Source organism: Dysidea avara, chromosome 5 (genome assembly GCF_963678975.1).
Source record: "Dysidea avara chromosome 5, odDysAvar1.4, whole genome shotgun sequence".
In the NCBI taxonomy this organism is placed as follows: domain Eukaryota; kingdom Metazoa; phylum Porifera; class Demospongiae; order Dictyoceratida; family Dysideidae; genus Dysidea; species Dysidea avara.
In genome coordinates, this window is record NC_089276.1 from 29924649 (window position 1) to 29949320 (window position 24672).

A 24672-nucleotide genomic window follows, 5' to 3' on the forward strand; every position below is an offset into this window, starting at 1 on the left:
TTAGAGCAGGGGTGCATAGCTATCGTCCCTCAAAAGCTATAAGGATTTTATTTCTAATATCTTTGTAGCTTTGTATGCAAATTATTATGTATAAAATATTATGCATGGTTTCTGATTGATCTTCTGAGTTGTAGCAATGGACAGCAACTGCTCAGTATAATATGTGACTTGCATTTGCAGCGCCATGCCAAGAACATATTAGCCTCCCGGGGACAAACACTTAAATGGTTCTCATTGATATCCCTCCATGGTCCCATTGTTTAAATGTAATTGGGTCTTGTAAGACCAGGACAACTTTCCAATAAGGACACTTTAGTGGAGAGTCCTAAGGTGTCCAGAAGAGAGAGAAAGAACAGCTAAGCTACAGTGCTACACACATATGCGTGACTGTGCCTACCTCTTCATCAGTATTAAATGTACAGTAAATAGATCATAACATGCTCTTTGTACTAAAGTTATGCATTGACAAATGATCTCAATCACTTCTGCTCATAGCACCTTTTGCTATTTTGACTGCAATGGTCATCAAACCAAATTTTTTAAGGTATGTTATTCTCATACACTTGAATTTTGCTCTTCTTGCATGAGCATTTTGGTAACCTTGCAATTTAGTATGCAAGAAAGAACATTCATATGTCACTTTGAAGCAAAGTTATTCATGCGATTGCAATCGGACGTTTGTGGAAGACAGTCCAGCCATTTAGAGAGTCCATCACATCGATATTGCAAACATGATTTGTAGTCATTGTTTAGTTTAAAACATTCGACAGACACAATTTTACTTAAAGGTCTGTCCTGCATGCTGCCACCTGTATTTGTTCCACTAATGTCTTTCCTTTATTGGCATTTATTCAACAGCACTGGTACATATTGGGGTCAGCCGTCAGCTATATAGCATGTATATGTATATGTGTGTGGCACACAGCATATTTGGTTAGAAACAGATACATATAAACTTGGGATTATAATGGTGCATGCTGACTCTTTATTCTGGTCGTACAATATCTGCACATGTATTGCATATAAGCATTCTATGAAACACAGTGGTAGATTGGGACAGCCCTTAGTTCCAACAAATTCATAACAGTCAAGCTGTGAAAAGGGTGCAGTGGCACTGCAACTGTATCGTTCAGAGTTATAAAAACTAAAAGCAAAAGTGTTTTACTTGCGTTAGACTAGATGAAGTTCAGCAATATGTTGTGTATAAGCATATAACTTGAAAATTTTCTTATATTAATAAATACGTAGTTATGAATCCAATTGTACAAAATTATTGTCTATATATAGCTTAAAATAAATAATAGTACATTCTTATACCATAAAATAATATTTTATACTTAGCTGCCTAAACCTATCTTAATAAAACCTTTGTTGCACACTGAAGTTACTGTACTTAAATAATGTATGCACATACACACAGCTAAAATGTTTGTTCCAATACTTGCCACTAGCAAATTCACTTCCTATGCAATTCTGCATGAATGGCAGTAAGCTTGGTGACAATATCCCTAAAAGTTGGCCTTTCCTTTGGTTGACGTTGCCAACATTTCCACATAATCTCACTGTAAACTTCCTTAGGAGTATTCTCTGGTGCTTTAAGCCTGTGACCCTCATTTAAGTAGCCAAAAAGATTCTACATCCATGTAAACATATTTATAAAAATCCATTGTAGACATTCATAGGAAATATGCCAAAAATTAAGTGCTCTTGATAGCAAAACTGAAACACATACATATATATAGCTGTACACAATTGCATATTTATCCACAAAACCTTCTTGCATATAGTCAGGAGCGCATCGAGTATATCCTATGGACAAGGGAGCATGTGACTCCATACACTACCAATACAGTGGGTAAAATTCAAACATGGCATCCATGTATATAATTGGTTACATCATTCTTACGCACAACAGGTATGTGCAGAATGAACAGCCATTTCATCTCGTATTCTGTGAAGGCAGCCCAGTTGGCTTCAATAGGTGGCCGTCAAGTCGAAGAATAGCTTTACAGTGGTTGAGTTAAGTAATTTCACATTACTTGTAAATACAGAAAGGCAATCCTGTATTGCCAGTGCTACTATTCTTCCGTTGTGCCATTTAATTCGACTTCATTTCTATATATAGGTCCGTTTCAGTACTCGAACATGCATTTTTGTATTACGCCTTAATAAGGAATTTTATAAAGATGCTTTTTATTGCAGATTTTGGCAGCCATGTTTTAATTTCACCATTAATTTACGGAGTTACATGCTTCCTTGTCCATAGGATTCGATACATTCCTGATATACGTAGTTTAAAGTACAATATTTTAAGATAAACCGATAGGGTCAGGGAACATCTTGTAACAACAGTAAATAACAAGTGGAAAAGATTAGTTTTTGAATATTTCTGTTAATTCAGATTGTCAACACCATAAACTCTGGTTATTAGGCACATGTGCTTATAATTTTTAGAGGAATTGTTTATGAATTTACTTATGCTTGTTAAATGAATGTGCATATAAAAGACTGCAAGTTGTCCACAATGTTTTTCAAGTGAGTATTCAGTACAGGAGAGACAGCAATGGATGTAACTATCATTAAATTCTACAGGTAGTAGTATCTCTAGACATGTGCTTTGGGGTGAACTGTGACACATTTGATTTGCTTTAAAGGTCTTCTGCTTCCTTTCTACGTACTGAGCTTTGATCCAGTAACAATTCAGCTATAATGCGCTAAACAAGCAGGTCTCTAGTGCAAGTATACTGTACAGGCAATATGCTCTTAGAAACCATGTGTGCCTAATAGCCGGAGTCTATATGGTAATAAAACTTGTGCAATAAAAATACAGTTCAACAGCTGCAGTCTCATTTACAAAAGTAGCAGACATTAAAACTAAATTTAGTGTTAAAATAGGAGGACTACAACTGTTGTTACTAGCACTCTGGTACACATTAAAAGTATGTTCACAAGTACACAGTACAATGTATACTTACTGTGTTACTGATATCAAAGTAAGGTACTTTCCCACAAGAGTAGATCTCATACAACAACACTCCATAGCTCCAAACATCACTAGCAGTAGTGTACACCTTAATTTCAAACACCTGAAATAAATTAAATACAATGGTATTATCACACATGAGTTTTGTGTAATATTTATGTTGCAACATTTGTACTTGTAACAGGTATAATAATTCATTAAATTCTCCTGGGACAAATTATAATAGCACAGTATTTTACGGAAATAAAATACTTAAACTTTGAATGATATTAAACTCTCCATGGCATTACCATGCTAAGTGTGGCTGTTTGTGATAGAATTACAATGGTCAAAGTATCTACTTGGTCTCACATTTTCATGTAGCTATGTATTTATTGGCTATGGCTGTAATAAAGTTCATCATCTCACATGCTTTGTGCGATGACCCTAGTGATATAGTATAAAGTTCTTTTTGTAAGAAAATTTTCTAAAATATATTCACTTGCCTCAAAAGTGTTCATAGTTTATTAGTGAAGCCAAGTCTTCACATTTAAAATTATGCATACAACAATGTTACAATTTTTCTCACTAGCCCAATGTTCAGCTTATATACATCTTCTTGAAAAGTACGCCTGCATATACCAACATGTTTGTATGTTTGTGTTATAAATTCATAAACAGTTTACAAATTTGCATTCAAGTAAACCCCCACATGCATGCTTAGTTTTTGTAGGCTTGGTTATATATCATCAGTAGTTACAGTATTTACCTCTGGGGCAATCCATTTAATGGGAACATTTCTTGCTGTATTGATATCATAGCAAATTCTATTTTCTGCCTTTGTGCACATGCTGAAATCTGAAATTTTCAACATTTCATTGTTGTTCCCAACCAGACAACTCCTAGCAGTTAAATTTCGATGAAGGCAGTTTTGAGAAGCTAGGTATTCCATCCCCAAGGCAGCATCAAGAGAGAACTTGGTTAACTGGTACTGTGTTTGATGTACACCATCGCTACGTAAGAAAGCTTGAAAATCTCCACCAGACATTAGTTCCAGTACAGTATATGTCGGGTCTCCATCAACACTCTTGCTAAGAAGTTTGACAATATTTGGATGACTGAGTTTCTCTAGCAAGTTAGCTTCACACACAAACTGTTGCCTATCAGAACAGCATAATTTCACGGCAACTTGTTTCCCAGAATCTTGCAGAGTTGCAGAATATACAAGACAGGTGCTTCCCTTGCAAAATGGCTTCTCATCAAGAACAAGGTTATCATGATGTAGAAAGTACTGGTCATTATTGACTCGCTTGCAAATGGGTCGTTTGAGAGTCAACTGAGAATGTTTACTGATTGGAATTGGAGTATCAATGTAGTACTGAAGAAGATCATTTATGCTGGGAAACGTCGGTCCACAAAGTGAATAACCATGGCCTCCTTTTCTTTTCTGTACAAAACATAACTCTAATAATATACAGATTATTGATACGGTAACAAATAATTATAATCCTGCAATGTGAATGATATATAAATAATCTGAACTAGCAATTGGATGATGATATACACAATAATAGCTAGGTGATATTTACTCACATGGCTACTATTAATTTTATAGACTTTAGTCCCTCTTTACAATTGAAGACCTTCATAATTTCAAAGTGGCTTACTTTAGAAAAAATCACTTACGGATATGAGTACATGTACATGACCTTATCCAGTTTTGCTTTGTATGGCGTTCATTTATCTCCATGTGAATTTTGCGGGGCAGACTACACTTCTATTTAGGACTGATAATTACTCACATTTAAGGGACTGGCATAAGTCAGTTTCACTGGTGAAAAATAAGTGTGCCATATGATCAGTACAGTAATGGGTAAATTATCTCTAAAGGTAAACACATAAAATGCAATCAATTTCTAATGCATATCTAAGGATAATCGATATGATAATTATGCTAACCAATTTGATTGGTAATTACCACCGATACTGAAATAACACACTGTCCTTGAATCTCTATTATATGTTATTGGAACTATAATGAAAATTTACACATGAATACCATCCTGCTGTGAAGAAGCAGATTGTTCACCAGACAGACACACAAACACAGAGTCTGTATGAACAAACTGAGTAAATAAACATCTTATTTCTTACTCTGCTAATGATCAAATGTTTTGGTCTATTATTGCACATGGCAGTCAAGATATAACAACACTCATTGCTTGAAAATCGAACTAAGTAATCTCCATCTTCTGTCAACAGTTTAACAGCATCAGCACGCGTAATTTCACCATGATACCAAGGTTCTTCCACAGGACTCTAAATTTACACAAAAGTTAGTAAGATCATAGTCTACCACCTAGCTTGTGGTTTATATACGCTTTCTACTTTTTACATGTAGTGACACTATATTCCAGAAAATGGTACATAGTAAGTGTATTATCAAACAAAGTCCTACATTTCTCTAAGTACCTCTTGCACTAGATCCACTATTCATTTCTAAAGCATCACATGTAATAACTGGAGCTTTGATTAATTAAAGAAGTTTAAACATCAAAAATTTGAAAAAATGTTTACTCTAATACAACACACAGGACAAACACACACAGAGATGGAAATGAGGTTAGTGGGTTTTTTCTACCTACCAATGTGCTACATACGTATAAAAGTTCTTACTTGCACAATATATATCAGGATGCTATAAACTATAAGCAATAGAATTTTTTTGTAAAGTATGCACAAAAGATTATAGCTCATATCACTTCATTAACCACAACTCACCCCAAGTGAGGCAACTTAGTTTGTTTATTTAGTTAAAACAATGCATGTGAAAAAATTTAATGATATATACTTACGTACATCTGCTCTTATGTATGACGATTCAGTTTTGTCATTGGCATACTTCTCTGGTTTGTTCATTAGCCCAAAACTTGAGCGCACCCCTTCAAATCTTCTGCACTTCTTATTGTTCTGAAAGAAATGTGGATCGGTCATCATAATATGTATTATATGTAGTATGTGGGATAACAAATTAAAGGTTTCTAATGTACACAAGTATTAGGAATTTTATTAATAAGTTCGATTAGGGATCACAGAAAGGGAAACAAGGGAGGTCGCCTACACCTGCAGATATACTAGTGAACATTTAATCCCTAATGTAGTCATGGGTATAGACTGAAGTAGAGATTTTATTGTCACTAGTATATTTGCAGGTGTAGGCGACCTCCTTGTTTCCCTACTCTTTTTCTATGCCTAATCAAACTTATTCTTCCTTATACTTGTTTATTTACCTTTTTTGTAATTATTATGACTGGTGAGCCCATGCATACTGCATCAAAAGAATGGATGATACCAGAGGTCATGTTTTTGACTGAACGTATGCCCCAACTATCAATTACTGACTTGAATGTGAAGTGGCCATTACACTTCTCTTTCAGCTATGTTCAGCCCATTTCACAGCATTACAAATGAAGAACAGTAGGAGAAGTGCCTCTGCAATCAATCCAGTCACCATGGAAAATTTAGACGATTTCCATTTACAAACATAGGGAAGCCATCACGAATCGACACCGTGGGAGTCCATGTTGTGTGCATTGTACATCTGAAGGTTTCAGGCAGGCAGTTAGTCAGTCAGTAGAAAATTCCATTGAATAAAAAAATTGTAGCAATCTATTGGAAGCATTTAGCATCATACTGAAGGCACTTTTGGGCTTAGTTATACCTAACCAATACTACCAAGGCATCGGGGTGGTCTTGTGAAGTGGGTTTCGGGGTGATTTTTTGGCTAGAAAAACCCAAATCTTCATGATCCCTAATAATACAGTACTAGCTACTGTACAGTATGATATTTACCAACAAAATAATATTTATCAGAAACCAGCTTCAGAAATCCAGTATAAAACTTGAAACTACATGTAAATTTAATAAACTACTGGTATATAATATCAGGTACAATAAGGTTTGTGGGCAGAAGAGGTACAGTATCATGGCAAATGGGAAATTACAGTAATAATGTATGTTGCATACGCAAAGACTGCTGCATAATTGTAAACAGTGCCTATTGTACATACAGTATATACATGCTTACTTCATTACGAAGTTCAACAGGAGCCTTTTCAGACGAGTTAGGTGCTTTGGTATCTGGAGGAAGAGTTTTAGATGAAATTGGCCAGGGACGCTCAAGTTGACATTTAGTTGAAGGACGAATAATGCGATAAGCACACTTCAACACAGTAGCAATTTCAGGAAGAGCTGAGTTCAGAGAATGCTTTTCATAATAATCAACCAATTCCTGCAAATCACAATATGCATAAATACTGTGCTATTTAGTGACATAAAGAGCTGGAAAATTCTTCAGATTTTCCAGAGATTACATGACTTACACGTAATAATTATTGTAACCAAATTTGTTTAGAAACACAGCCAATATTGTCACAAAAACCCATTTTAGAATAACACACCAACACAAGAGTCTACACTATATTGGAGTTCCGACAAGTGCACCTTGTCTTTCCTTTTATCTTCAACCAGGCTGATCGTCTTCATCTTGATCAATGAAACCATTAATTTTCCATATCAACACCTTCCTTGAGTAGTGTGTATAGATGTCATAAAACTATTTAAAGTGCTTACTCTTGGTAGATACTGTACAACAGGTAGACATGAGGCTATTATGCTCCAAAAATTGAGCATTATGCTTTTGAGCAGTGCTCAAAAAATCACCTATTATGCTTTTGAGAATTGCCCATTATTCCCAAAATTATGCCACCATAATTGGCTAATAATGCCAGTTTATTGCTGTATCAGACCATTTTCATTGATGTTTAAGCTTCAAATAGTCTTGAATTCTTTAGCTGGTTGCTGTATTAGAGAATTTCATTTCAATATGACTGCTTTATTAGAGTAAATAATATTCAATGACTGTTCTATTAGAGTTTCTGACTGCTCTATTAGAGTATCTCGATCTTTTTTAACGGAATTGTGCAATCTGCAGATTTTCCTACTGTTAAAGCTTTATAATCACCTCAAAATGCTAGCATAATTCCTGATTTCCACACATACCTATTATGCCCGAAATTATGCCAGCATAATCGCCGCATCCCTAACAACAGGAATTTTTTGACAAGAAAACTTTGACAAATTTGACGAATTAATTAAATTCGTTAAATTTTAATTCGTCAAAATTTAATATCAATAAGCACCTCAAAAGGAAGTTTTTAGATCTGTAACTTTTGTTTTTTGTCAAATTTTAATTTGTCAAAGCTGATTAATTGTGAATTCGTCAAATTTTTATATGTCAATATTTCCTGTTGTACATGCAGTGCCTGTAACTTCATGATAGCACCCATGAATGATCTTGCCTGGGTTAACTGATAATAATCGAGTGTGGGCACTATACCTCTCAATAATCTATTTACTCGATCACAATCTATTTACTCGATCACGATGACCACACACCCTTATTACTGTATTCATAATGCTACCACAGTGAAATTATGTATGTGTGGTATCAAGAGTTATTAACTCTTGGTGGTATTATGTATGCATTTTTTGTTCAGGGTACTGACAGCTGAAAACAGCTTTGCTGATGCTGTCTCCCTGTTGAAATAACCATTAAAAATGAGGTAGTGACACGTCCTCTGATAGGTGAAGGATACTCTAATACAGTAGTCACCTTAATAGAACAGTCACACTTGTATTGTTATAAAAAAAACAAAAAACAAACTAGTTCAATGCCAAAGTAGGGATTTTCCTACCAAGTTATGCTGGAAATCCATCATTCATCTCTTGTTTTGCTGCTTTTATCCTGCTTTCAATTAAATACTGAACAAAATAATTGTTATAACATGCCAAAGTAGGGATTTTCCCATCGAGCCATGCTGTAATACCATCATTCATCTCTTGTTTCACTACTTCATTTTTAAATTAATATTTTTAAAATATATTCTAATAGAGCTTCCAGTTGCTCTAATAAAGCAATCACTTTAAGTCATGTGTATCGCATCTTTCTTACTTAATACTTTAATTTTTGTCACTTGAATCACTACAGGAGCATTCATTCTCACATCATCACCTAAGCTCATAAAATTATTTTGTTGTTCACTGTCAACACTTCAAGTCTACATCCCAATTACTGTAAGTATTCCTTTTATTCCCATGCCAGACTGAATCACCTTGGAATTATTCTTGATGATTATGGCCAGCTACATACTGTATTATTCCCATATTATTCTAGCATAATCGGTGTGCATGCAAATATTTACAGGTGTGAAAAATACCATACTACTTATAATGGCCCACTCCAGTGCAGGGGCATCAGAGTAAAAGTGAAAGTGATGAGGCTCTGGCCTCACTGGTCACACCTACTCTGATTCCCTTGCTCCAATGGCTGGAGATGATGTTAAAGGCATGGTGAACACTTCCTCTGAGAACTGACAGAAGAATTTACACAATCTGTGACTATAAATTTGTTCATACTTGTACAGTACATTATAACCTTTAAGTAATTCAAGTGGCTAACAGCTTGGATGGGCATTTTAAATGTACTTTGTTGCACACACACACACACACACACACACACACACACACACACACACACACACACACACACACACACACACACACACACACACACACACACACACACACACACACACACACACACACACAATGGCATATATACAAGCATTATACAGTATACATTTCAACAGCCATTGAACACACATAATTTGTTTAAATTAGTTGTTTTACTTACGTAGATAGTAGAAAACATTTTTTCTTTTGTTAAATAAAAATAATTTGTCTTCCGGTCAACAAAAATTGTAGCATGGTATGGTGTACTCTTCCATCTAAATACAAGAATGATTGTACCATATCACTTTAACAAACAACTTATTTAATATACAGTACCTTATGCAAAGTTCATATTCTCCTCTACTCTCATTGTTTTCTCTTACCAAAAACACACCATCAAAAAGACCTTTAATTATATTTTCGGCTTTAGCAGAAGACAAACTGCCTGCATACCTATGTAAAGTATTATCACATAATATACAGTATTTTGATCTGATTCTAATTCCGATTGGAAACTACAGGGTTACTTGATACAAGCACAGTTTGTTAAATGTATACCACAATTGATACTTTTAGAATAACAACATGAATGTAATTTTATAAAATATACTAGAATTTTGTCAAAAGTCAAGATGTAGTTTTTAGCAAAATTCAAGGGTCAAGGTTTATTTATCGAGTTTGACCACTATGACTAAGGACGAAGAGGATACATCAGAGTGCCATCCTGCTGTGACATTTTGCCTACGGTAACATACACCTGCAGCAGGCTAGGATAGCAGCTTATAAGGCAAAAATTATAAAGAATTGGAGTAATAGTGATAATAAGACTTGTGGCATAGTAAGCCTACAGTAGTAATAATATAGTCATCAATGAACAGGAAAATAATTACCCAGTAGAGATTATAATTATTATTATTTTATTGAGAGCATATTTTTATACACATACAGTAACATGCATACTGTATTATACTTTAGCATTACATACCACAGATGGGATGAAGAACCTCCCTGTCTCATTTGCTTCTTCCCTTTATGTATTTCAATATCACTGTGTAAAATGATATGCATCACTGAATGAACAATATTGTACAAGTACAGTACAAGGAAAAATGAGTTTTACATTCGATTAGGGATCATAGAAATAAAATGTAATGAAACAAAAGAAGTCGACTACAGAGCCAACCTTAAGGTTAGGCTGAGTAGGCCCAGAGCTTTAAAAACAGGCATCAGATCACATAATTATACTGCTATATACAATGCTATTCATACAGCCAATTGCATTCATGTTTCCTTCCATGCAGCCATATACTATGTAGCTAGGTTGACATTTCTCACTCAGACCGCAGTTATGTATGAATAGCCTTCTGTCTACGTCATTCATGCTTACTTCTATCTACGTCATTGACCTTTCCTTCCATGCAGCCATATACTATGTATGTAGCTAGGTTGGCATTTCTAAACTACAGTTATATATGAATTATAGCTAGCCTTCTATCTAGTCAGTTATACTGGACACTTACATCATTACAGTAACAAAGTACACAGGAATCCATCCAACTTAGCTAGTAGCTTCTATTGTTCTATTCACATGATCCTAAGTTTAAACACAACATACAATACTGCTTACATTTATTCAGTCTATGCTTTTGTGTTGGAACAAATAGTCCAAAACGTTTACTTGGCTCAAACAAAAACAGATCACAGGCCCCAATACTGAATAGCATTATAGTCATTTGGTCAGTTTTACCTCGGTATAGAGAACTTTTTGAATCAATACTAACTAAAGATCTAGGTAGTATTGAAACACTAGTTTTGTTAATAATGTAGAACCTGCATCAGATAGTGCTCGGAAGAGCTATACAGAATTAAAAAGATTTGTGTATATTAAGTTTTTAAACAAGTACATATAGGATAGCTGCAAAAGCAGCAACCATAGCTACATACATAGCTAATGCAGTTAGATAGTGCATGTCATGCAATCCAGGCTGTTTGCACAACAAGCATACAAATGTATATAATTAACCCTATAAATGGGCAATGCAGTGTATGCTTTAATGTTTTCTACCATTTAAGGAATTTGGTTTTGCCTAGGGTCCTCAGGATACTAAGGCCGGCCCTGGTTGACTACAACTACAGATATACTAGTGAGCATGCACTTATTCCCTAGTTATGACCAAAGTAGGGATTAAATAAATGTCCACCGGTCTGTAGGTGTATGTGACCATCCTCATTTCATTTCAATGTAATTGAATTTAAGATCCTAACTTTTTCTTATTCTACTTGTTTGTTTACTTATTTTACAACATAATTATGACTGGTAAACCCGATCATAATAAAGAATGGTACCAGGCAGATTACAAAATCAATTTTGTGCTTGGGTACTTGCCCTAACTATAAATTACTGGAATGTTTAGTGGCCATTACACTTTATTTTTGGCTATATGTTCAGTCTGTTACAAATGAAGAACATGGTCTGGGACACAAAGGAGGACAAAGGAAAGTCCATACATGCAGTGTTACATATTATACATGTACTGTGATACAGTATGACAAAAAACAACAATGGGCTGAAGCGACATCTAACAGTGAAAAAGACCCTGTAGCCTTATTTCCATTTTTGAATTATGCTTGTCCAAAGTATTAGTAAGTTAGTCAGTCAGCAGAAAATTCCACTGAATAAATTTTCTAAAAATATCATATTGGAAGCATGGCAGATTGCACTCGAGGCACTTTGGGCATGATTGGCTATACCTCACCAATTCTGCCGAGGCGCCATTAAGGTACGGTATTGTGAGGCTGATTTCTGGTCAATATTTCTATGTGAGAAAGTACAAACCTCCTGTATGATACATATACGTACAGTATGTGGTTATATACTGTAACAGTAGCTTTCACTCAACCATTCACACCATTGCTTCACTTTTGATGCAACCTTTTCTCGTGCATCTCTATTGCTTAATAAGTTTATCACTGATATTGCATTACATGACTTTATTTTTTTAATTATCAAGCTTTCACATAAATTCTTCAAGACTACGTGAATAATTACCTTGGCTGTGCCCCCCTGCAATAATTAACATCAGCTCAGTTTAAAATACACCCACTAAGAGCATCTAACTATTACTGTACATACACAGGACAGTATAGTCATCACAAAAGAATGAACAAATAAATGAAAGGTTCCTAAATGAAGACCGAGTGTACTACTGTAGAATCCCAAACAACAAACTGCTGTGAAAACATCAGTTATTCCTATTATCTTAGATTCAACTCACTCTGCAGATGCTTTTGGCGGACTGGGTACTTCCTCCTGCTTAACATAAGTCAACTACAAGAGCATGAAAAAGACAACTCTCAATGACATGTGTGCATGTGCATGCAAACAATAGGTATCCCATCTACTACAATCAATAAAATAATGCCCACCTCAACATAATCATCATCACTATCAGATGTATGAGGAGTCTCCTATAGGCAATTAAATGAACAACAGAGACATACATTTATGTAAAGTTCAAAGTTTATAATTATATGCCAGGTATGAATGAAATATACACATCGCTGTAATTCACTCTGGTTGGCAAATGCAATCATTAGCTACAAGTTTACAGTATCTCATAAACAAGTAACTATCTAGTTCCAATGAACATATGTGACCGGATTTGCATTTTTCACACACGAAAATTGACCCATTGTTTGAATTTTGAAGCTTCATAACATTTTGATCATTTCATGTAATTGCCTGAACTTTTGCATGAGTGTAGCTACAGTATCTGGCTGCATTTTGAAACTAAGAGCAAGTTAATCAGTGTAAGGAGACAAGTGTTACATTATTTTGTTTGCTGGTATGTAAATTGTGTGGAAAAGGTACCTTTTTGCAAATCCGGTCACATATTATTTTAGCATTATAAATTCATGAAAATACACTACTACATTTCTGTATGTCATGTTTGAGCTCTAATGCTTAAAGATTTGCAAAATTTATAATATGCTGTACTTTCACCTGTATTACTTAGACTCCTCAGTAGTGAATTTTGGAGAGGCAGGGTTAAAGAGCAGTAGCACAGTCCAGCACCACTCTACTTTGCTCAAAATTCCTTTGATATGGTAAAGGAATGCGGAAAAATTAACAAACTGGCTTTGATGTTGGTAGCAAAATTAACTGTTTTACCACCCTACTTTATTTTGCAGGGGAGAACTCTAGAGAGGTCCCTTTTCATGTTTATGATGTACACTGGTAGTGCTGGTCATGCATCAACACCTGAGAATAAATTTTAAACCAAGTCATGAGTGAATGTAAGCAGTGGGTTTTAATTAATGCTACATTTGGCAGCTGTCAACAGTGTCAACGCAAAGCAACTACATAGGGTCTACTTCAGAACACTCAGGATTCAGGTGCCACAACATACACCTGTAGAGTCTTTGAGTTACTGAAGTATGTGGATTCCTGTAATCTGAAATCTAACTATTATAACTTTGATATACAGTGGATAATAAATTATCTGAGCTAATGTGTCAGCATAACTTGAAAGTGTGTAAAAAGTCATTCATATAATTACATACAGAATTTTGCTCAATTACTCTAACAGAACATACACCTGGTGTTAAAATACTCTAATATAACAATCATTTTGCCATTCAGATAAAGATAATCAACTCTCCACTGTACTTGCACTACGTATCAAGACACACGATAGTGTGTCGTGCGGCCCAAGAAGCCGGCGCGCCACACCAACAGGAAGAAAGAAAACGCACTTTTCACACCTATGTAGCTCTGTGATCCCTTATCCGATTGGAACCAAATTTGCTACAGACGTGCCGGCCAGTTATGGGAGTCTACATACCAAATTTGAAGAAAATCGGTCCAGCCATTTCCGAGATACGAGCGAACAAAATTTCGTTTTAATTTCTTCGTTTTTTTCTTCGTCTTCTTCATTTCGCACACTTCGCAAAATCTGCCATAAAACACGAATGCGTACTCGGATTGGGCTGAAATTTGGCACACTTGAAGGGCTCATTAAGGCGGATCTCAGTACCAACTTTGGTAGGAATCCGATGAACAGAGCCGTATTCTTACTGATTAGAACAATTTTTTTTTGTTTTTGTGTTGTTAAAACGTGTTCATCAACTTTATAATCAAGACACACGGTAGTGTGTCGTGATTATAAAGTTGATGAACGGCTCATGGACAACGGCTCATAGTGTGACAACGGCTCATGGACTATTAAGCCGTTGGCTGTATGTAACACGTACAGTCCCTGATACATCTTCTAGTTTCCAGTCACTCGAGAAAGCCTTATTGACAAAGTTTATTCCAGCCTTGACTGCCCTTGACCCTCCTGGTGCTCTTCAACGTTCACTCTTTGCCCTTCCAACTAGATTTGGTGGTCTAGGCATTGTTGCACCTGATTCTTTATCATCTATTGAGTTTTCTGCTTCAATATATGTCACAGCACCCTTACGATCACTCATTTTATCACAGAATTTTGGCTATACTGCCGATACTCGTTGTAGTCTGTACTCCCGTAAGGTTGAAATTAAACAATCCAAGACTATCAATTTGTCCACTCTTTCTAAGGAACTGTTCTCTAAGCTTACTCCCACTCTTCAGAGGGCTGTTACTTTAGCACAGGAAAAGGGTGCTTCTAGCTGGCTTACTGCCCTACCTGTGCAGGAACATGGTTTCTCCCTACACAAGACTGCCTTTCAAGATGCCCTTGCTTTGAGGTATGGCTGGATGCCCTCTCGTACACCTTCCCACTGTGCGTGTGGTACCAACTTTTCTGTTGATCATGCCCTATCTTGTCCAAAGGGTGGATTCCCTTCAATACGCCACAACGAAGTGAGGGATATCACAGCTGAATTGTTATCTGAAGTGTGCCATGATGTGGAGGTTGAGCCTCATCTGCAACCTCTAAGTGATGAAAGATTTCAACAGAAGACAGCCAACACTCAGGATGGCGCATGCTTGGACATTGCCATGAATGGATTTTGGGGTGGTTGTTATGAAAAATGTTATACGGACGTCAGAGTTTTTAACCCACTTGCACCATCCAACAGTGGAACCACCCTTCAGTCATGTTACAGGAAACACGAAATAACAAAGAAGAGAGCTTATGAGTTGCGAATCTGTGAAGTGGAACACAGTTCTTTTACCCCTCTAGTGTTCTCTGCTTCCGGGGGAATGGGCCATGAAGCCAGTGTTTTTTACAAGCGATTGGCGAGTTTATTGTCTGACAAATGGAATGACCCTTATGCCACAGTACTAGGATTGATTAGATGTAGATTGTCATTTTGTTTACTGCGTTCAGCAATCCAATGCATTAGAGGAGCACGATCTTCACAAGGTCGTTACATCAAAAGTGCTCCTGTGGCCTTGGTGCAATCAGAGACTCAGTTTTTGATTTAATTGTTTAACTGTTTATTTGTATGTTCTAATCTTATTTTCTTTATATCTTCAAAAAAAAAAAAAAAAGTGTGTCATGCGGCCCAAGAGGCCGGCGGGGATTTACTAAGTTCACTCGATTCCATGCCACCAGGGTATCACTCTTTTCACCCTATTTCATAACCCTACAGAACTTAGACAAAAAACCGACGGTGAACCAAAAAGGCGAAAAAAAAGTGCAATATTGACTTGAGGGGGATCGAACCCAGGATCCCAGTGTGATGGTCCAGTGTGCTACCGATTATGCTACCGCTGCTAGCTCCCTTGATTCCCTTCTTTTGTATTTTATAAATGTGATGTGACATACCGGGGCATCCAATCGAGTGAACTTAGCGAATCCCAAGCCGGCGTGCCACCCGTGAGTATATTAACAGGAAGAAAGAAAACGCAATTTTCACACCTATGTAGCTCTGTGATCCCTAATCCGATTGGAACCAAATTTGCTAGAGAGGTGTCGGCCAGCAAGGGGAGTCTACACACCAAATTCGAAGAAAATCGCTCCAGCTATTTCCGAGATACGAGCGAACAAAGTTTCGTTTTAATTTCTTCGTTTTTTTTCCCTTCATTTCGAACACTTCGCAAAATCCGCCATACAACACGAATGCGTGCTCGGATTGAGCTGAAATTTGGCACACTTAAAGGGCTCATTAAGGCGGATCTCAGTACCAACGTTGGTAGGAATCCGATGAAGATTCACGGAGTTATGACCGATTATTTGCGTAAAATAAGGTCGAAGGTCTGTCACGCCTACAGGGTAAACTCCTTTGAGGAATCAGTTAAAAATTGCTATGCAGATGGAAAAACCATCGTAGGAGTGCCTTTTTGTGGTTTGAAAGGAATCGGGATAAAGACCATGGAGATATGACACAAAACCCGACCTGTGTCAAAATTACGCGATCGATTTTTATGAATAAAAATACTATTAGTTTTCGTGTCTATCAGGCAAACCGCTTAGAGCAATGAGCTGAAAATCAGTATGTAGCTGGAATAATCATCATAGAAAGTCCTTGCAGTAGTACAGAAGAATCGGTTTACAAACCACTGAGTTATGATTCGAAAGGCAACTACGTGTAGCAATGCGAGATCGAGATACTCTAATAGAACAGTCACCCTAATAAAGCATTCAGCTGCATTTATAATTTACTCAATTATATTACATTGCAAGTTATTCTGTAGGGAATTCAGCTACAAACAAGTCACCCTGTAGTCAGATCAGCCAGAAGAAGGTACCTAATAGAGAATTCAGCTACAAAGAAACCATCATGTAGAGAGTTCAGCTCAAACAAATTGCCCTATAGAGAGTTCAGTTACAAAGAAACAATCATGCAAAGAGTTCAGCTGCTAACAAATCACCCAGTAGAAAGTTCCGCTATGAACAGATCACACTGTAGAGAGTTCAGTTAGAAACAAGTCATCTTGTAGAGAGATCAGCTAGAAGAAGTCACCTTGTAGAGAGTTCAGCTACAAGGAAACCACCATGTAAGAGAGTTCAGCTGCAAACAAATCACCTGTAGAGAGTTCAGCTAGGAACAAGTCACCCTGTACAGAGATCAGCTAGAAACAAGTCACCCTGTAGAGAATTCAGCTACAAACAAATCACCCTGTAGAAAGATCAGCTAGAAGAAGTTACCTTGTAGAGAGTTTCAGCTAGAAACAAGTCACCCTGTAGAGAGATCAGCTAGAAACAAGTCACCCTGTAGAGTAGGGCTGTGAATCGGTTATGCAATAATCGGTTAATCAATCGGTTATTGTTGAGGGTGATTGATAATCGGGCTATCTATGCAACAACCAATTGTGCAATTGGATCACATGACACAGAATTGTTTACAGTTTTGGTCATAAAATGTACACTAAAGTGAGTGAGGAGGCTATTTATTATGTGCTTGCTAGGGATTACACATCACAAAGCTGCTCTTTCCCTTTACTTCTTTTGTCACACAGCACATTTGATTAAGAAAACACTGTTAAAATACAAAATTACATTGAAAAATGTAAAATAAATATTAAGCCAATTAATCGGTTAATCAATCGGTTATAAGGAGCCAATAATCGGTTATGTACATCTGGCCCAGGTCACAGCTCTACTGTAGAGAGTTCAGCTAGAAGAAGTTACATTGTAGATAGTTCAGCTACAAAGAAACTACCATGTAGAGAGTTCAGCTGCAAACAAATCGCCCTGTAGAAAATTCAGCTACAAACAAACCACCCTGTAGAGAGTTCAGCTACAAACAAGTCATCCGGTAGAGAGATCAGCTAGAAGGATAACCTTGTAGAGAGGTCAGCTACAAAGAAATTACCCTGCTTCATCTTTTCTTCTTCCTGTGGTAAAGAAAAAATGATAGGTTAAAAAAAGCCCTAAAGCTGGCCTATGGGGTATACAAATACAAAAAGAAGTGAAATCTAATCCAAAACAGCCAAGCTGTAAAAAAAGTGCGGCCCTCAGACAGGCTATGGTGAAAAAAGATGTGAAATCCAAGGTGGCGGCCAAGAAATGGCTGTGATGGTAGGTTAATGGTAAAAATTTTAATAATGACAATTCAGGTGAATTTTGTGCCAAGACCAAGCGGCACCAAATTGACCTGAATTGTCATTATTAAAATATTTACATAAAACACGAATGCGTACTCGGATAGGGCTGAAATTTGGCACACTTGAAGGGCTCATTAAGGCGGATCTCAGTACCAACTTTGGTAGGAATCCGATGAACATACACGGAGTTATGACCGATAATTTTTTTTTTTTTTTTTTTTTAAGTTATGACCGATTATGTGCGTAAAATAAGGTCGAAGGTCTGTCACGCCTACAGGGTAAACCCTTTGGAGGAATGAGTTGAAAATTTATATGTAGATGGAGTAACCATCGTAGGAGTGCCTTTTTGTGGTTTGAAAGGAATTGAGATAAAGACCATGGAGATATGACACAAAACCCAACCTGTGTCAAAATTACGCGATCGATTTTTATGAATAAAAAAACTATTAGTTTTCACATCTACCAGGCAAACCGCTTAGAGCAACGAGCTGAAAATCAGTGTGTAGCTAGAATAATCATCATAGAAAGTCCTTGCAGTAGTACAGAAGAATTGGAATACAAACCACTGAGTTATGATTCGAAAGGCAATTACGTATAGCAAATGCGAGATCGAGATACTCTAATAGAACAGTCACCCTAATAGAGCATTCAGCTACGTTTATAACTTACTCCATTATAGAATTATATTACATTGCAGGATATTCGGTACGGAATTCAGCTACAAACAGTTAATCTGATAGACAATTCAGCTACATGCAAGTCACCCTGTAGAGAGTTCATCTAGAAACAAGTCACCCTGTATCAGCTAGAAGAAGTCACCTTGTAGAGAGTTCAGCTACAAAGAAACCATCATGTAGAGAGTTCAGCTGCAAACAAATCACCCTGTAGAGAACTCAGCTACAAACAAACATGCCCTGTAAAAAGATCAGCTAGAAGAAGTTACCTTGTAGAGAGTTCAGCTACAAAGAAACCACCATGTAGAGAGTTAAGCTGCAAACAAATCACCCAGTAGAAAGTTCAGCTATAAACAGATCACCCTGTTGAGAGTTCAGTTAGAAACAAGTCATCCTGTAGAGAGATCAGCTAGAAGTATCACCTTGTAGAAAGTTCAGCTACAAACAAATCACCTGTAGAGAGTTCAGCTACAAACAAATCACCCTGTAGAGAGATCAGCTAGAAGAAGTCACCTTGTAGAGAGTTCAGCTATAAAGAAACCACCATGTAGAGAGTTCAGCTGCAAACAAATCCCCTGTAGAGAGTTCAGCTAGAAACAAGTCACCCTGTAGAGAGATCAGCTAGAAACAAGTCACCCTGTAGAGAGTTCAGCTAGAAGAAGTCACATTGTAGAGAGTTCAGCTACAAAGAAACTACCATGTAGAGAGTTCAGCTGCAAACAAATCACCCTGTAGAGAACTCAGATACAAACAAATCGCCCTGTAGAAAGATCAGCTAGAAGAAGTTACCTTATAGGGAGTTCAGCTACGAACAGATCACCCTGTAGAGAGTTCAGCTACAAACAAATCACCCTGTAGAGAGTTCAGTTACAAAGAAACCACCATGTAGAGAGTTCAGCTGCAAAAAAAATCAATCACTCTGTAGAGAGTTCAGCTAGAAGAAGTCACCTTGTAGAGAGTTCAGCTGCAAATAAATCACCCTGTAGAGAATTCAGCTACAAACAAATCCCCTGTAGAAAGATCAGCTAGAAGAAGTTACCTTGTAGAGAGTTCAGCTACAAAGAAATCACCATGTAGAGAGTTCAGCTGCAAACAAATCACCTGTAGAGAGTTCAGCTAGAAACAAGTCACCCTGTAGAGAGATCAGCTAGAAACAAGTCACCCTGTAGAGAGTTCAGCTAGAAGAAGTCACATTGTAGAGAGTTCAGCTACAATGAAACTCCCATGTAGAGAGTTCAGCTGCAAACAAATCACCCTGTAGAGAATTCAGCTACAAACAGATATGCCCTGTAAAAAGATCAGCTAGAAGAAGTTACCTTGTAGAGAGTTCAGCTACAACGAAACCACCATGTAGAGAGTTCAGCTACAAACAAATCACCTGTAGAGAGTTCAGCTAGAAACAAGTCACCCTGTAGAGAGATCAGCTAGAAACAAGTCACCTAGTAGAGAGTTCAGCTAGAAGAAGTCACACTGTAGAGAGTTCAGCTACAAAGAAACTGCCATGTAGAGAGTTCAACTGCAAACAAATCACCCTGTAGAAAGTTCAGCTATGAACAGATCACCCTGTAGAGAGATCAGCTAGAAACAGGTCACCCTGTAGAGAGTTCAGCTAGAAGAAATTACCTTGTAGAGAGTTAAGCTACAAAGAAACCACCATGTAGAGAGTTCAGCTGCAAACAAATCATCCAGTAGACAGTTCAGCTATGAACAGATCACCCTGTTGAGAGTTCAGTTAGAAACAAGTCATCCTGTTGAGAGATCACCTAGAAGTATCACCTTGTAGAGAGTTCAGCTATAAACAAATCACCTGTAGAGAGTTCAGCTACAAACAAATCACCCTGTAGAGAGATCAGCTAGAAGAAGTCACATTGTAGAGAGTTCAGCTATAAAGAAACCACCATGTAGAGAATTCAGCTACAAACAAATCGCCCTGTAGAAAGATCAGCTAGAAGAAGTTACCTTGTAGGGATTTCAGCTACAAACAAATCACCCTGTAGAGATTTCAGCTACAAAGAAATCATCATGTAGAGAGTTCAGCTGTGTTCATAATATTTGTATGGTGAACAAACTGTGAACTACTGATTGTAGCAATGGCATGTATGTAGCTATGGTTACTGCTTTTGCATCTTTAATTCTATATGTACTTGTGTAAAAACTTAATACAGTACATGTATCCTTTTAACTCTGTATAGCTCTTCCAAACACTATTAAATTGATGCAGGCTCTACATTATTAGTTTTCACAGCACAACTAGTGCTTCAATACAGTATTGAAACAACTAATTCAAAAAGCACCCTAAACTGAGGCAAAACTGACCACAAACCTATAACTTTAATGACCAGTTCAATGCTATTCAGTATTTGCCTGTGATCAGCGTTTGTTTGAGCTAAGTAAAGTTTGGACTATTAGTTGCAACACAAAAATAGACTGAATTAATGTTTTTTTAATGTGAATTATAGTTGTGTTTAAACTTAGGATCATGTGAATAGAACAATAGAACAATAGAGGAGTTGGATGGATTCCTATGTGCTTTGTTACTGTAATGATGTAAGTGTCCAGTATAACTGAGGTCGATAGATTGCTATTCATACATAACTGCGGTCTGAGAAAGTTTTGAAATGCCAACCTAGCTACATGGTATATGGCTGCATGGAAGGAAGCAAGAATTCAATTAACTGTATGAATAGCGTTGTAACAAATGAATTCATAATTTCCTTGTAAAATCCTAATTTTTCCTTGTACTTGTTTGTTTGTTTACTTTTTTGTGATATAATCATGACTGGTGAAGCTGTGCATGTCCCATCAAAAGAAAGAATGGTATAATTTAATATCTAAACACACACACACACACACACACACACACACACACACACACACACACACACACACACACACACACACACACACACACACACACACACACACACACACACACACCATGACCATTTATTATTGAAAAGTGAAGTGGCCAATACACTTCACTTTCAGTCCTGTTACACAACATTGCAAAATAAGAACTGTACAAAAAGCGCTTCTGCAGTCAATCCAGTTACTGCATAAAATATGGACAATTGCATGATAGCCTGCAGAGGGAAGCCATAAGCACTATTGTAAATTGACATTTTTCACTGTCAGCAAAAAGAAATGGACACAAGGATGACTGTGACGAAGGTATGTAAATTTATTCAATCTATTGGAAGCATTTCAGGTCACACAGAAAGTATTTTTTGGGCTTGATTAAACCTACCAAAGCACCATGAAGGTATTGTGAGGCTGGTTTCTGGTTCATTATTGCTTGTGAGAATGTACAAACCTCCATGATCCTTAATACACAGAATTGCTGAAAACTTGGCACAGTATAGGCATTCAAAATGGTAAATTAGTGTGGTTACACGCATGCCAAAATGGGACTGACTGGACTAGAACTCGTACTCTATTAGTGGGTGTGGCTCCACGTAAGCTTGCAGAGAGCAGCAGACATGAATTCGTGTACAGCCATTGATAAATGAACAAGTATGCCTACAGACAGCAAATAATCAGTGTGGCCATGAAAGAAATTGGAGCACAGATATTCCAGTAGGCGTCTATGGAAGCAGGGCACGAATATTCTTTAAAGCGAATCAGTACAGCATCGTACTTACGCCATTCACCAATTTTTCAGTGAGAGCATTTCACCAAATTAAAATTTCGCTAACTACAATTTTATAGCAAATTGCCAAATATTAGTTTCGTCAATATTTGTTGTCATACGGTATTATGTAACAAATAAACAAGCACATACCATTTTTAATGGGTTGAGATGGGTAGCTATTATATTCTCTATAGCAGGACGCTTTGAAGGATCATCATCCAAACAAGATTCTACCAATGGTTTCAACACTTCCAATTCTCCTGTCATTTTATCCAGGTAGCTTTGCCGACGTTCGACCTCTGTGAAGGCAACAAGCTTTCTGGTTGTAGGATCCATCTTTTTTATGTCTGCAGGAGTTGGCCATTCATGGGTAGAAACATATAGCACATTTCCTCCAAATGAGAATACATCTAATGGAACTCCATAGATAGGCCTTTCTGCAGTAGCTTCCGGGGGCATGAATGCTGCTGTTCCAGGTGCCTTTGTCAGGGTGTTTTTGTCATCAGCTTTAATCAGCTTGGAAACACCAAGATCTCCAAGTTTTGCAACTAAGACTGCACCAGGTTTGGTAGAGCCCTGTAGTAAAATGTTATTAGGTGATAAATCTCGATGGACCACTGGTGGCTGTCGTGAATGAAGATAACTGAGACCTCGAGCAATGTCAAGAAGTATGGAAATTTTTGTTGAGAAGGTAACTTCCATTGAAGATTTCCTTTCAATGTATTTAGTCAAATTTTCATCCATCATCTCCATAACCAAGACAGGAACTTGTGAATTTATATGATCATAACAGATACCCAGAAACTTTACAATATTTTTGTGGTGAAGGATGCTGCAGTGTGCACACTCACGACGAAAGTTATTCAGTATACCTTTCTCACTTTCTGGTAAACCGCCAGCCTCAACTAGCAGCAATGGATGTATTTTCTTGGCAGCGTAAATTTTGCCGTTATATTGGGCCTTGTAAACTACTCCATAAGCACCACACCCTAACAGGCTGTTCTGCATGTGCTTGACTCCTTTAAGAATTACCAAACTTGTGCACTCGCTTCCCTGCCAACAACTTGCCATGATAGCTACTGCTCGAGCTACTGCTCTATACAGAATCTTTGGGGAAATGCCGGAAAATGCTACGTACATACTAATAAACCGGAAACGGGAATTTCTCACTTGGCGAATCAACATTCATTTGACTTCTTACAGACCGTCTAAAATCACGTGATCATGACGCAACTGTTTTACAACCAAAAATCCTGCAGTAGGTTTTGAATGTCAGTTACACTTTTGTGGTGAAGACTTGCTCGGGGACTTACACGTAGCCAATCTAGCTACTGTAATGAATCATATACTGATGACGGCTATTGCCGCTCCGGCGTAAACATGATGCCAGGGATCTCTCCCCCCCCCCCACCAAATTCCCCAGCTGTGTGCTTCCTACGAAATATGCACCATATATGGATGATGTAATTATGCCTTATAGGAGACAAGTTGTTGTTTTCGGTACCATTAAAACTATGAGGTAATTTACCAACATCATACTGACTGAGCTACGTAGCTAGCTATAGGGGCTGCCCGGAATACAGAAAGTGACGGAACACTTTTTACCCTCGAGTTACCCCAGTACCTGTTCAGTTACTTTGTAACCCCCTGTATCTGTTCCGTCGGCTGACATTAAATGAGTTATCCTTGCATGAATCCGACATGCAGACAGAGTGACAGTGAGACTGGCCAGAATTCGAAGTTCCCAAGAATCTGTGGTCACCATGGATACTGTAAATTTAATGGAAGTAGCTATACAGTACCAGGGGCGGATCCAGGAGCTGGCAAGGGGAGGGGCACAAACAGGATAAGTTGTGGA

The 24672-nt window shown here is 37.4% G+C and overlaps 2 protein-coding genes across 2 annotated transcripts; one reads left to right on the forward strand and one right to left on the reverse strand.

The window, feature by feature from the left end:
* Positions 1-1224: 1224 nt before the first annotated feature.
* LOC136256397 (tyrosine-protein kinase Fer-like) lies at positions 1225-24010 on the reverse strand. The gene is made up of 12 exons (XM_066049350.1): positions 22965-24010; positions 12962-13003; positions 12811-12863; positions 10521-10583; positions 9872-9988; positions 9717-9810; positions 7050-7253; positions 5822-5932; positions 5117-5281; positions 3732-4409; positions 2976-3086; positions 1225-1633 (listed from the first exon to the last, which is right to left on the reverse strand). Exons 1-12 carry the CDS (start codon positions 23997-23999, stop codon positions 1457-1459), a joined length of 2850 nt encoding a protein of 949 aa, XP_065905422.1. The 5' UTR covers positions 24000-24010; the 3' UTR covers positions 1225-1456.
* Positions 14709-15993, forward strand: LOC136256464 (uncharacterized). Its single transcript, XM_066049433.1, has one exon. It carries the CDS (start codon positions 14709-14711, stop codon positions 15942-15944), a length of 1236 nt encoding a protein of 411 aa, XP_065905505.1. The 3' UTR covers positions 15945-15993.
* Positions 24011-24672: the final 662 nt, after the last annotated feature.

What these genes read in the sequence shown, in the direction of transcription:
- LOC136256464 (XM_066049433.1), top strand. Translation starts at nt 14,709, where the DNA reads ATGAACGGCTCATGGACAACGGCTCATAGTGTGACAACGGCTCATGGA.
- LOC136256397 (XM_066049350.1), bottom strand. Translation starts at nt 23,999, where the DNA reads ATGTTGATTCGCCAAGTGAGAAATTCCCGTTTCCGGTTTATTAGTATG. An exon ending in AAATGTTTTCTACTATCTAC is followed by an intron (nt 7,254 to 9,716) that starts GTAAGTAAAACA and finishes TGTGATTTGCAG; the next exon opens with GAATTGGTTGATTATTATGA. An exon ending in CGTCATACATAAGAGCAGAT is followed by an intron (nt 5,282 to 5,821) that starts GTACGTAAGTAT and finishes GTGTAAATTTAG; the next exon opens with AGTCCTGTGGAAGAACCTTG.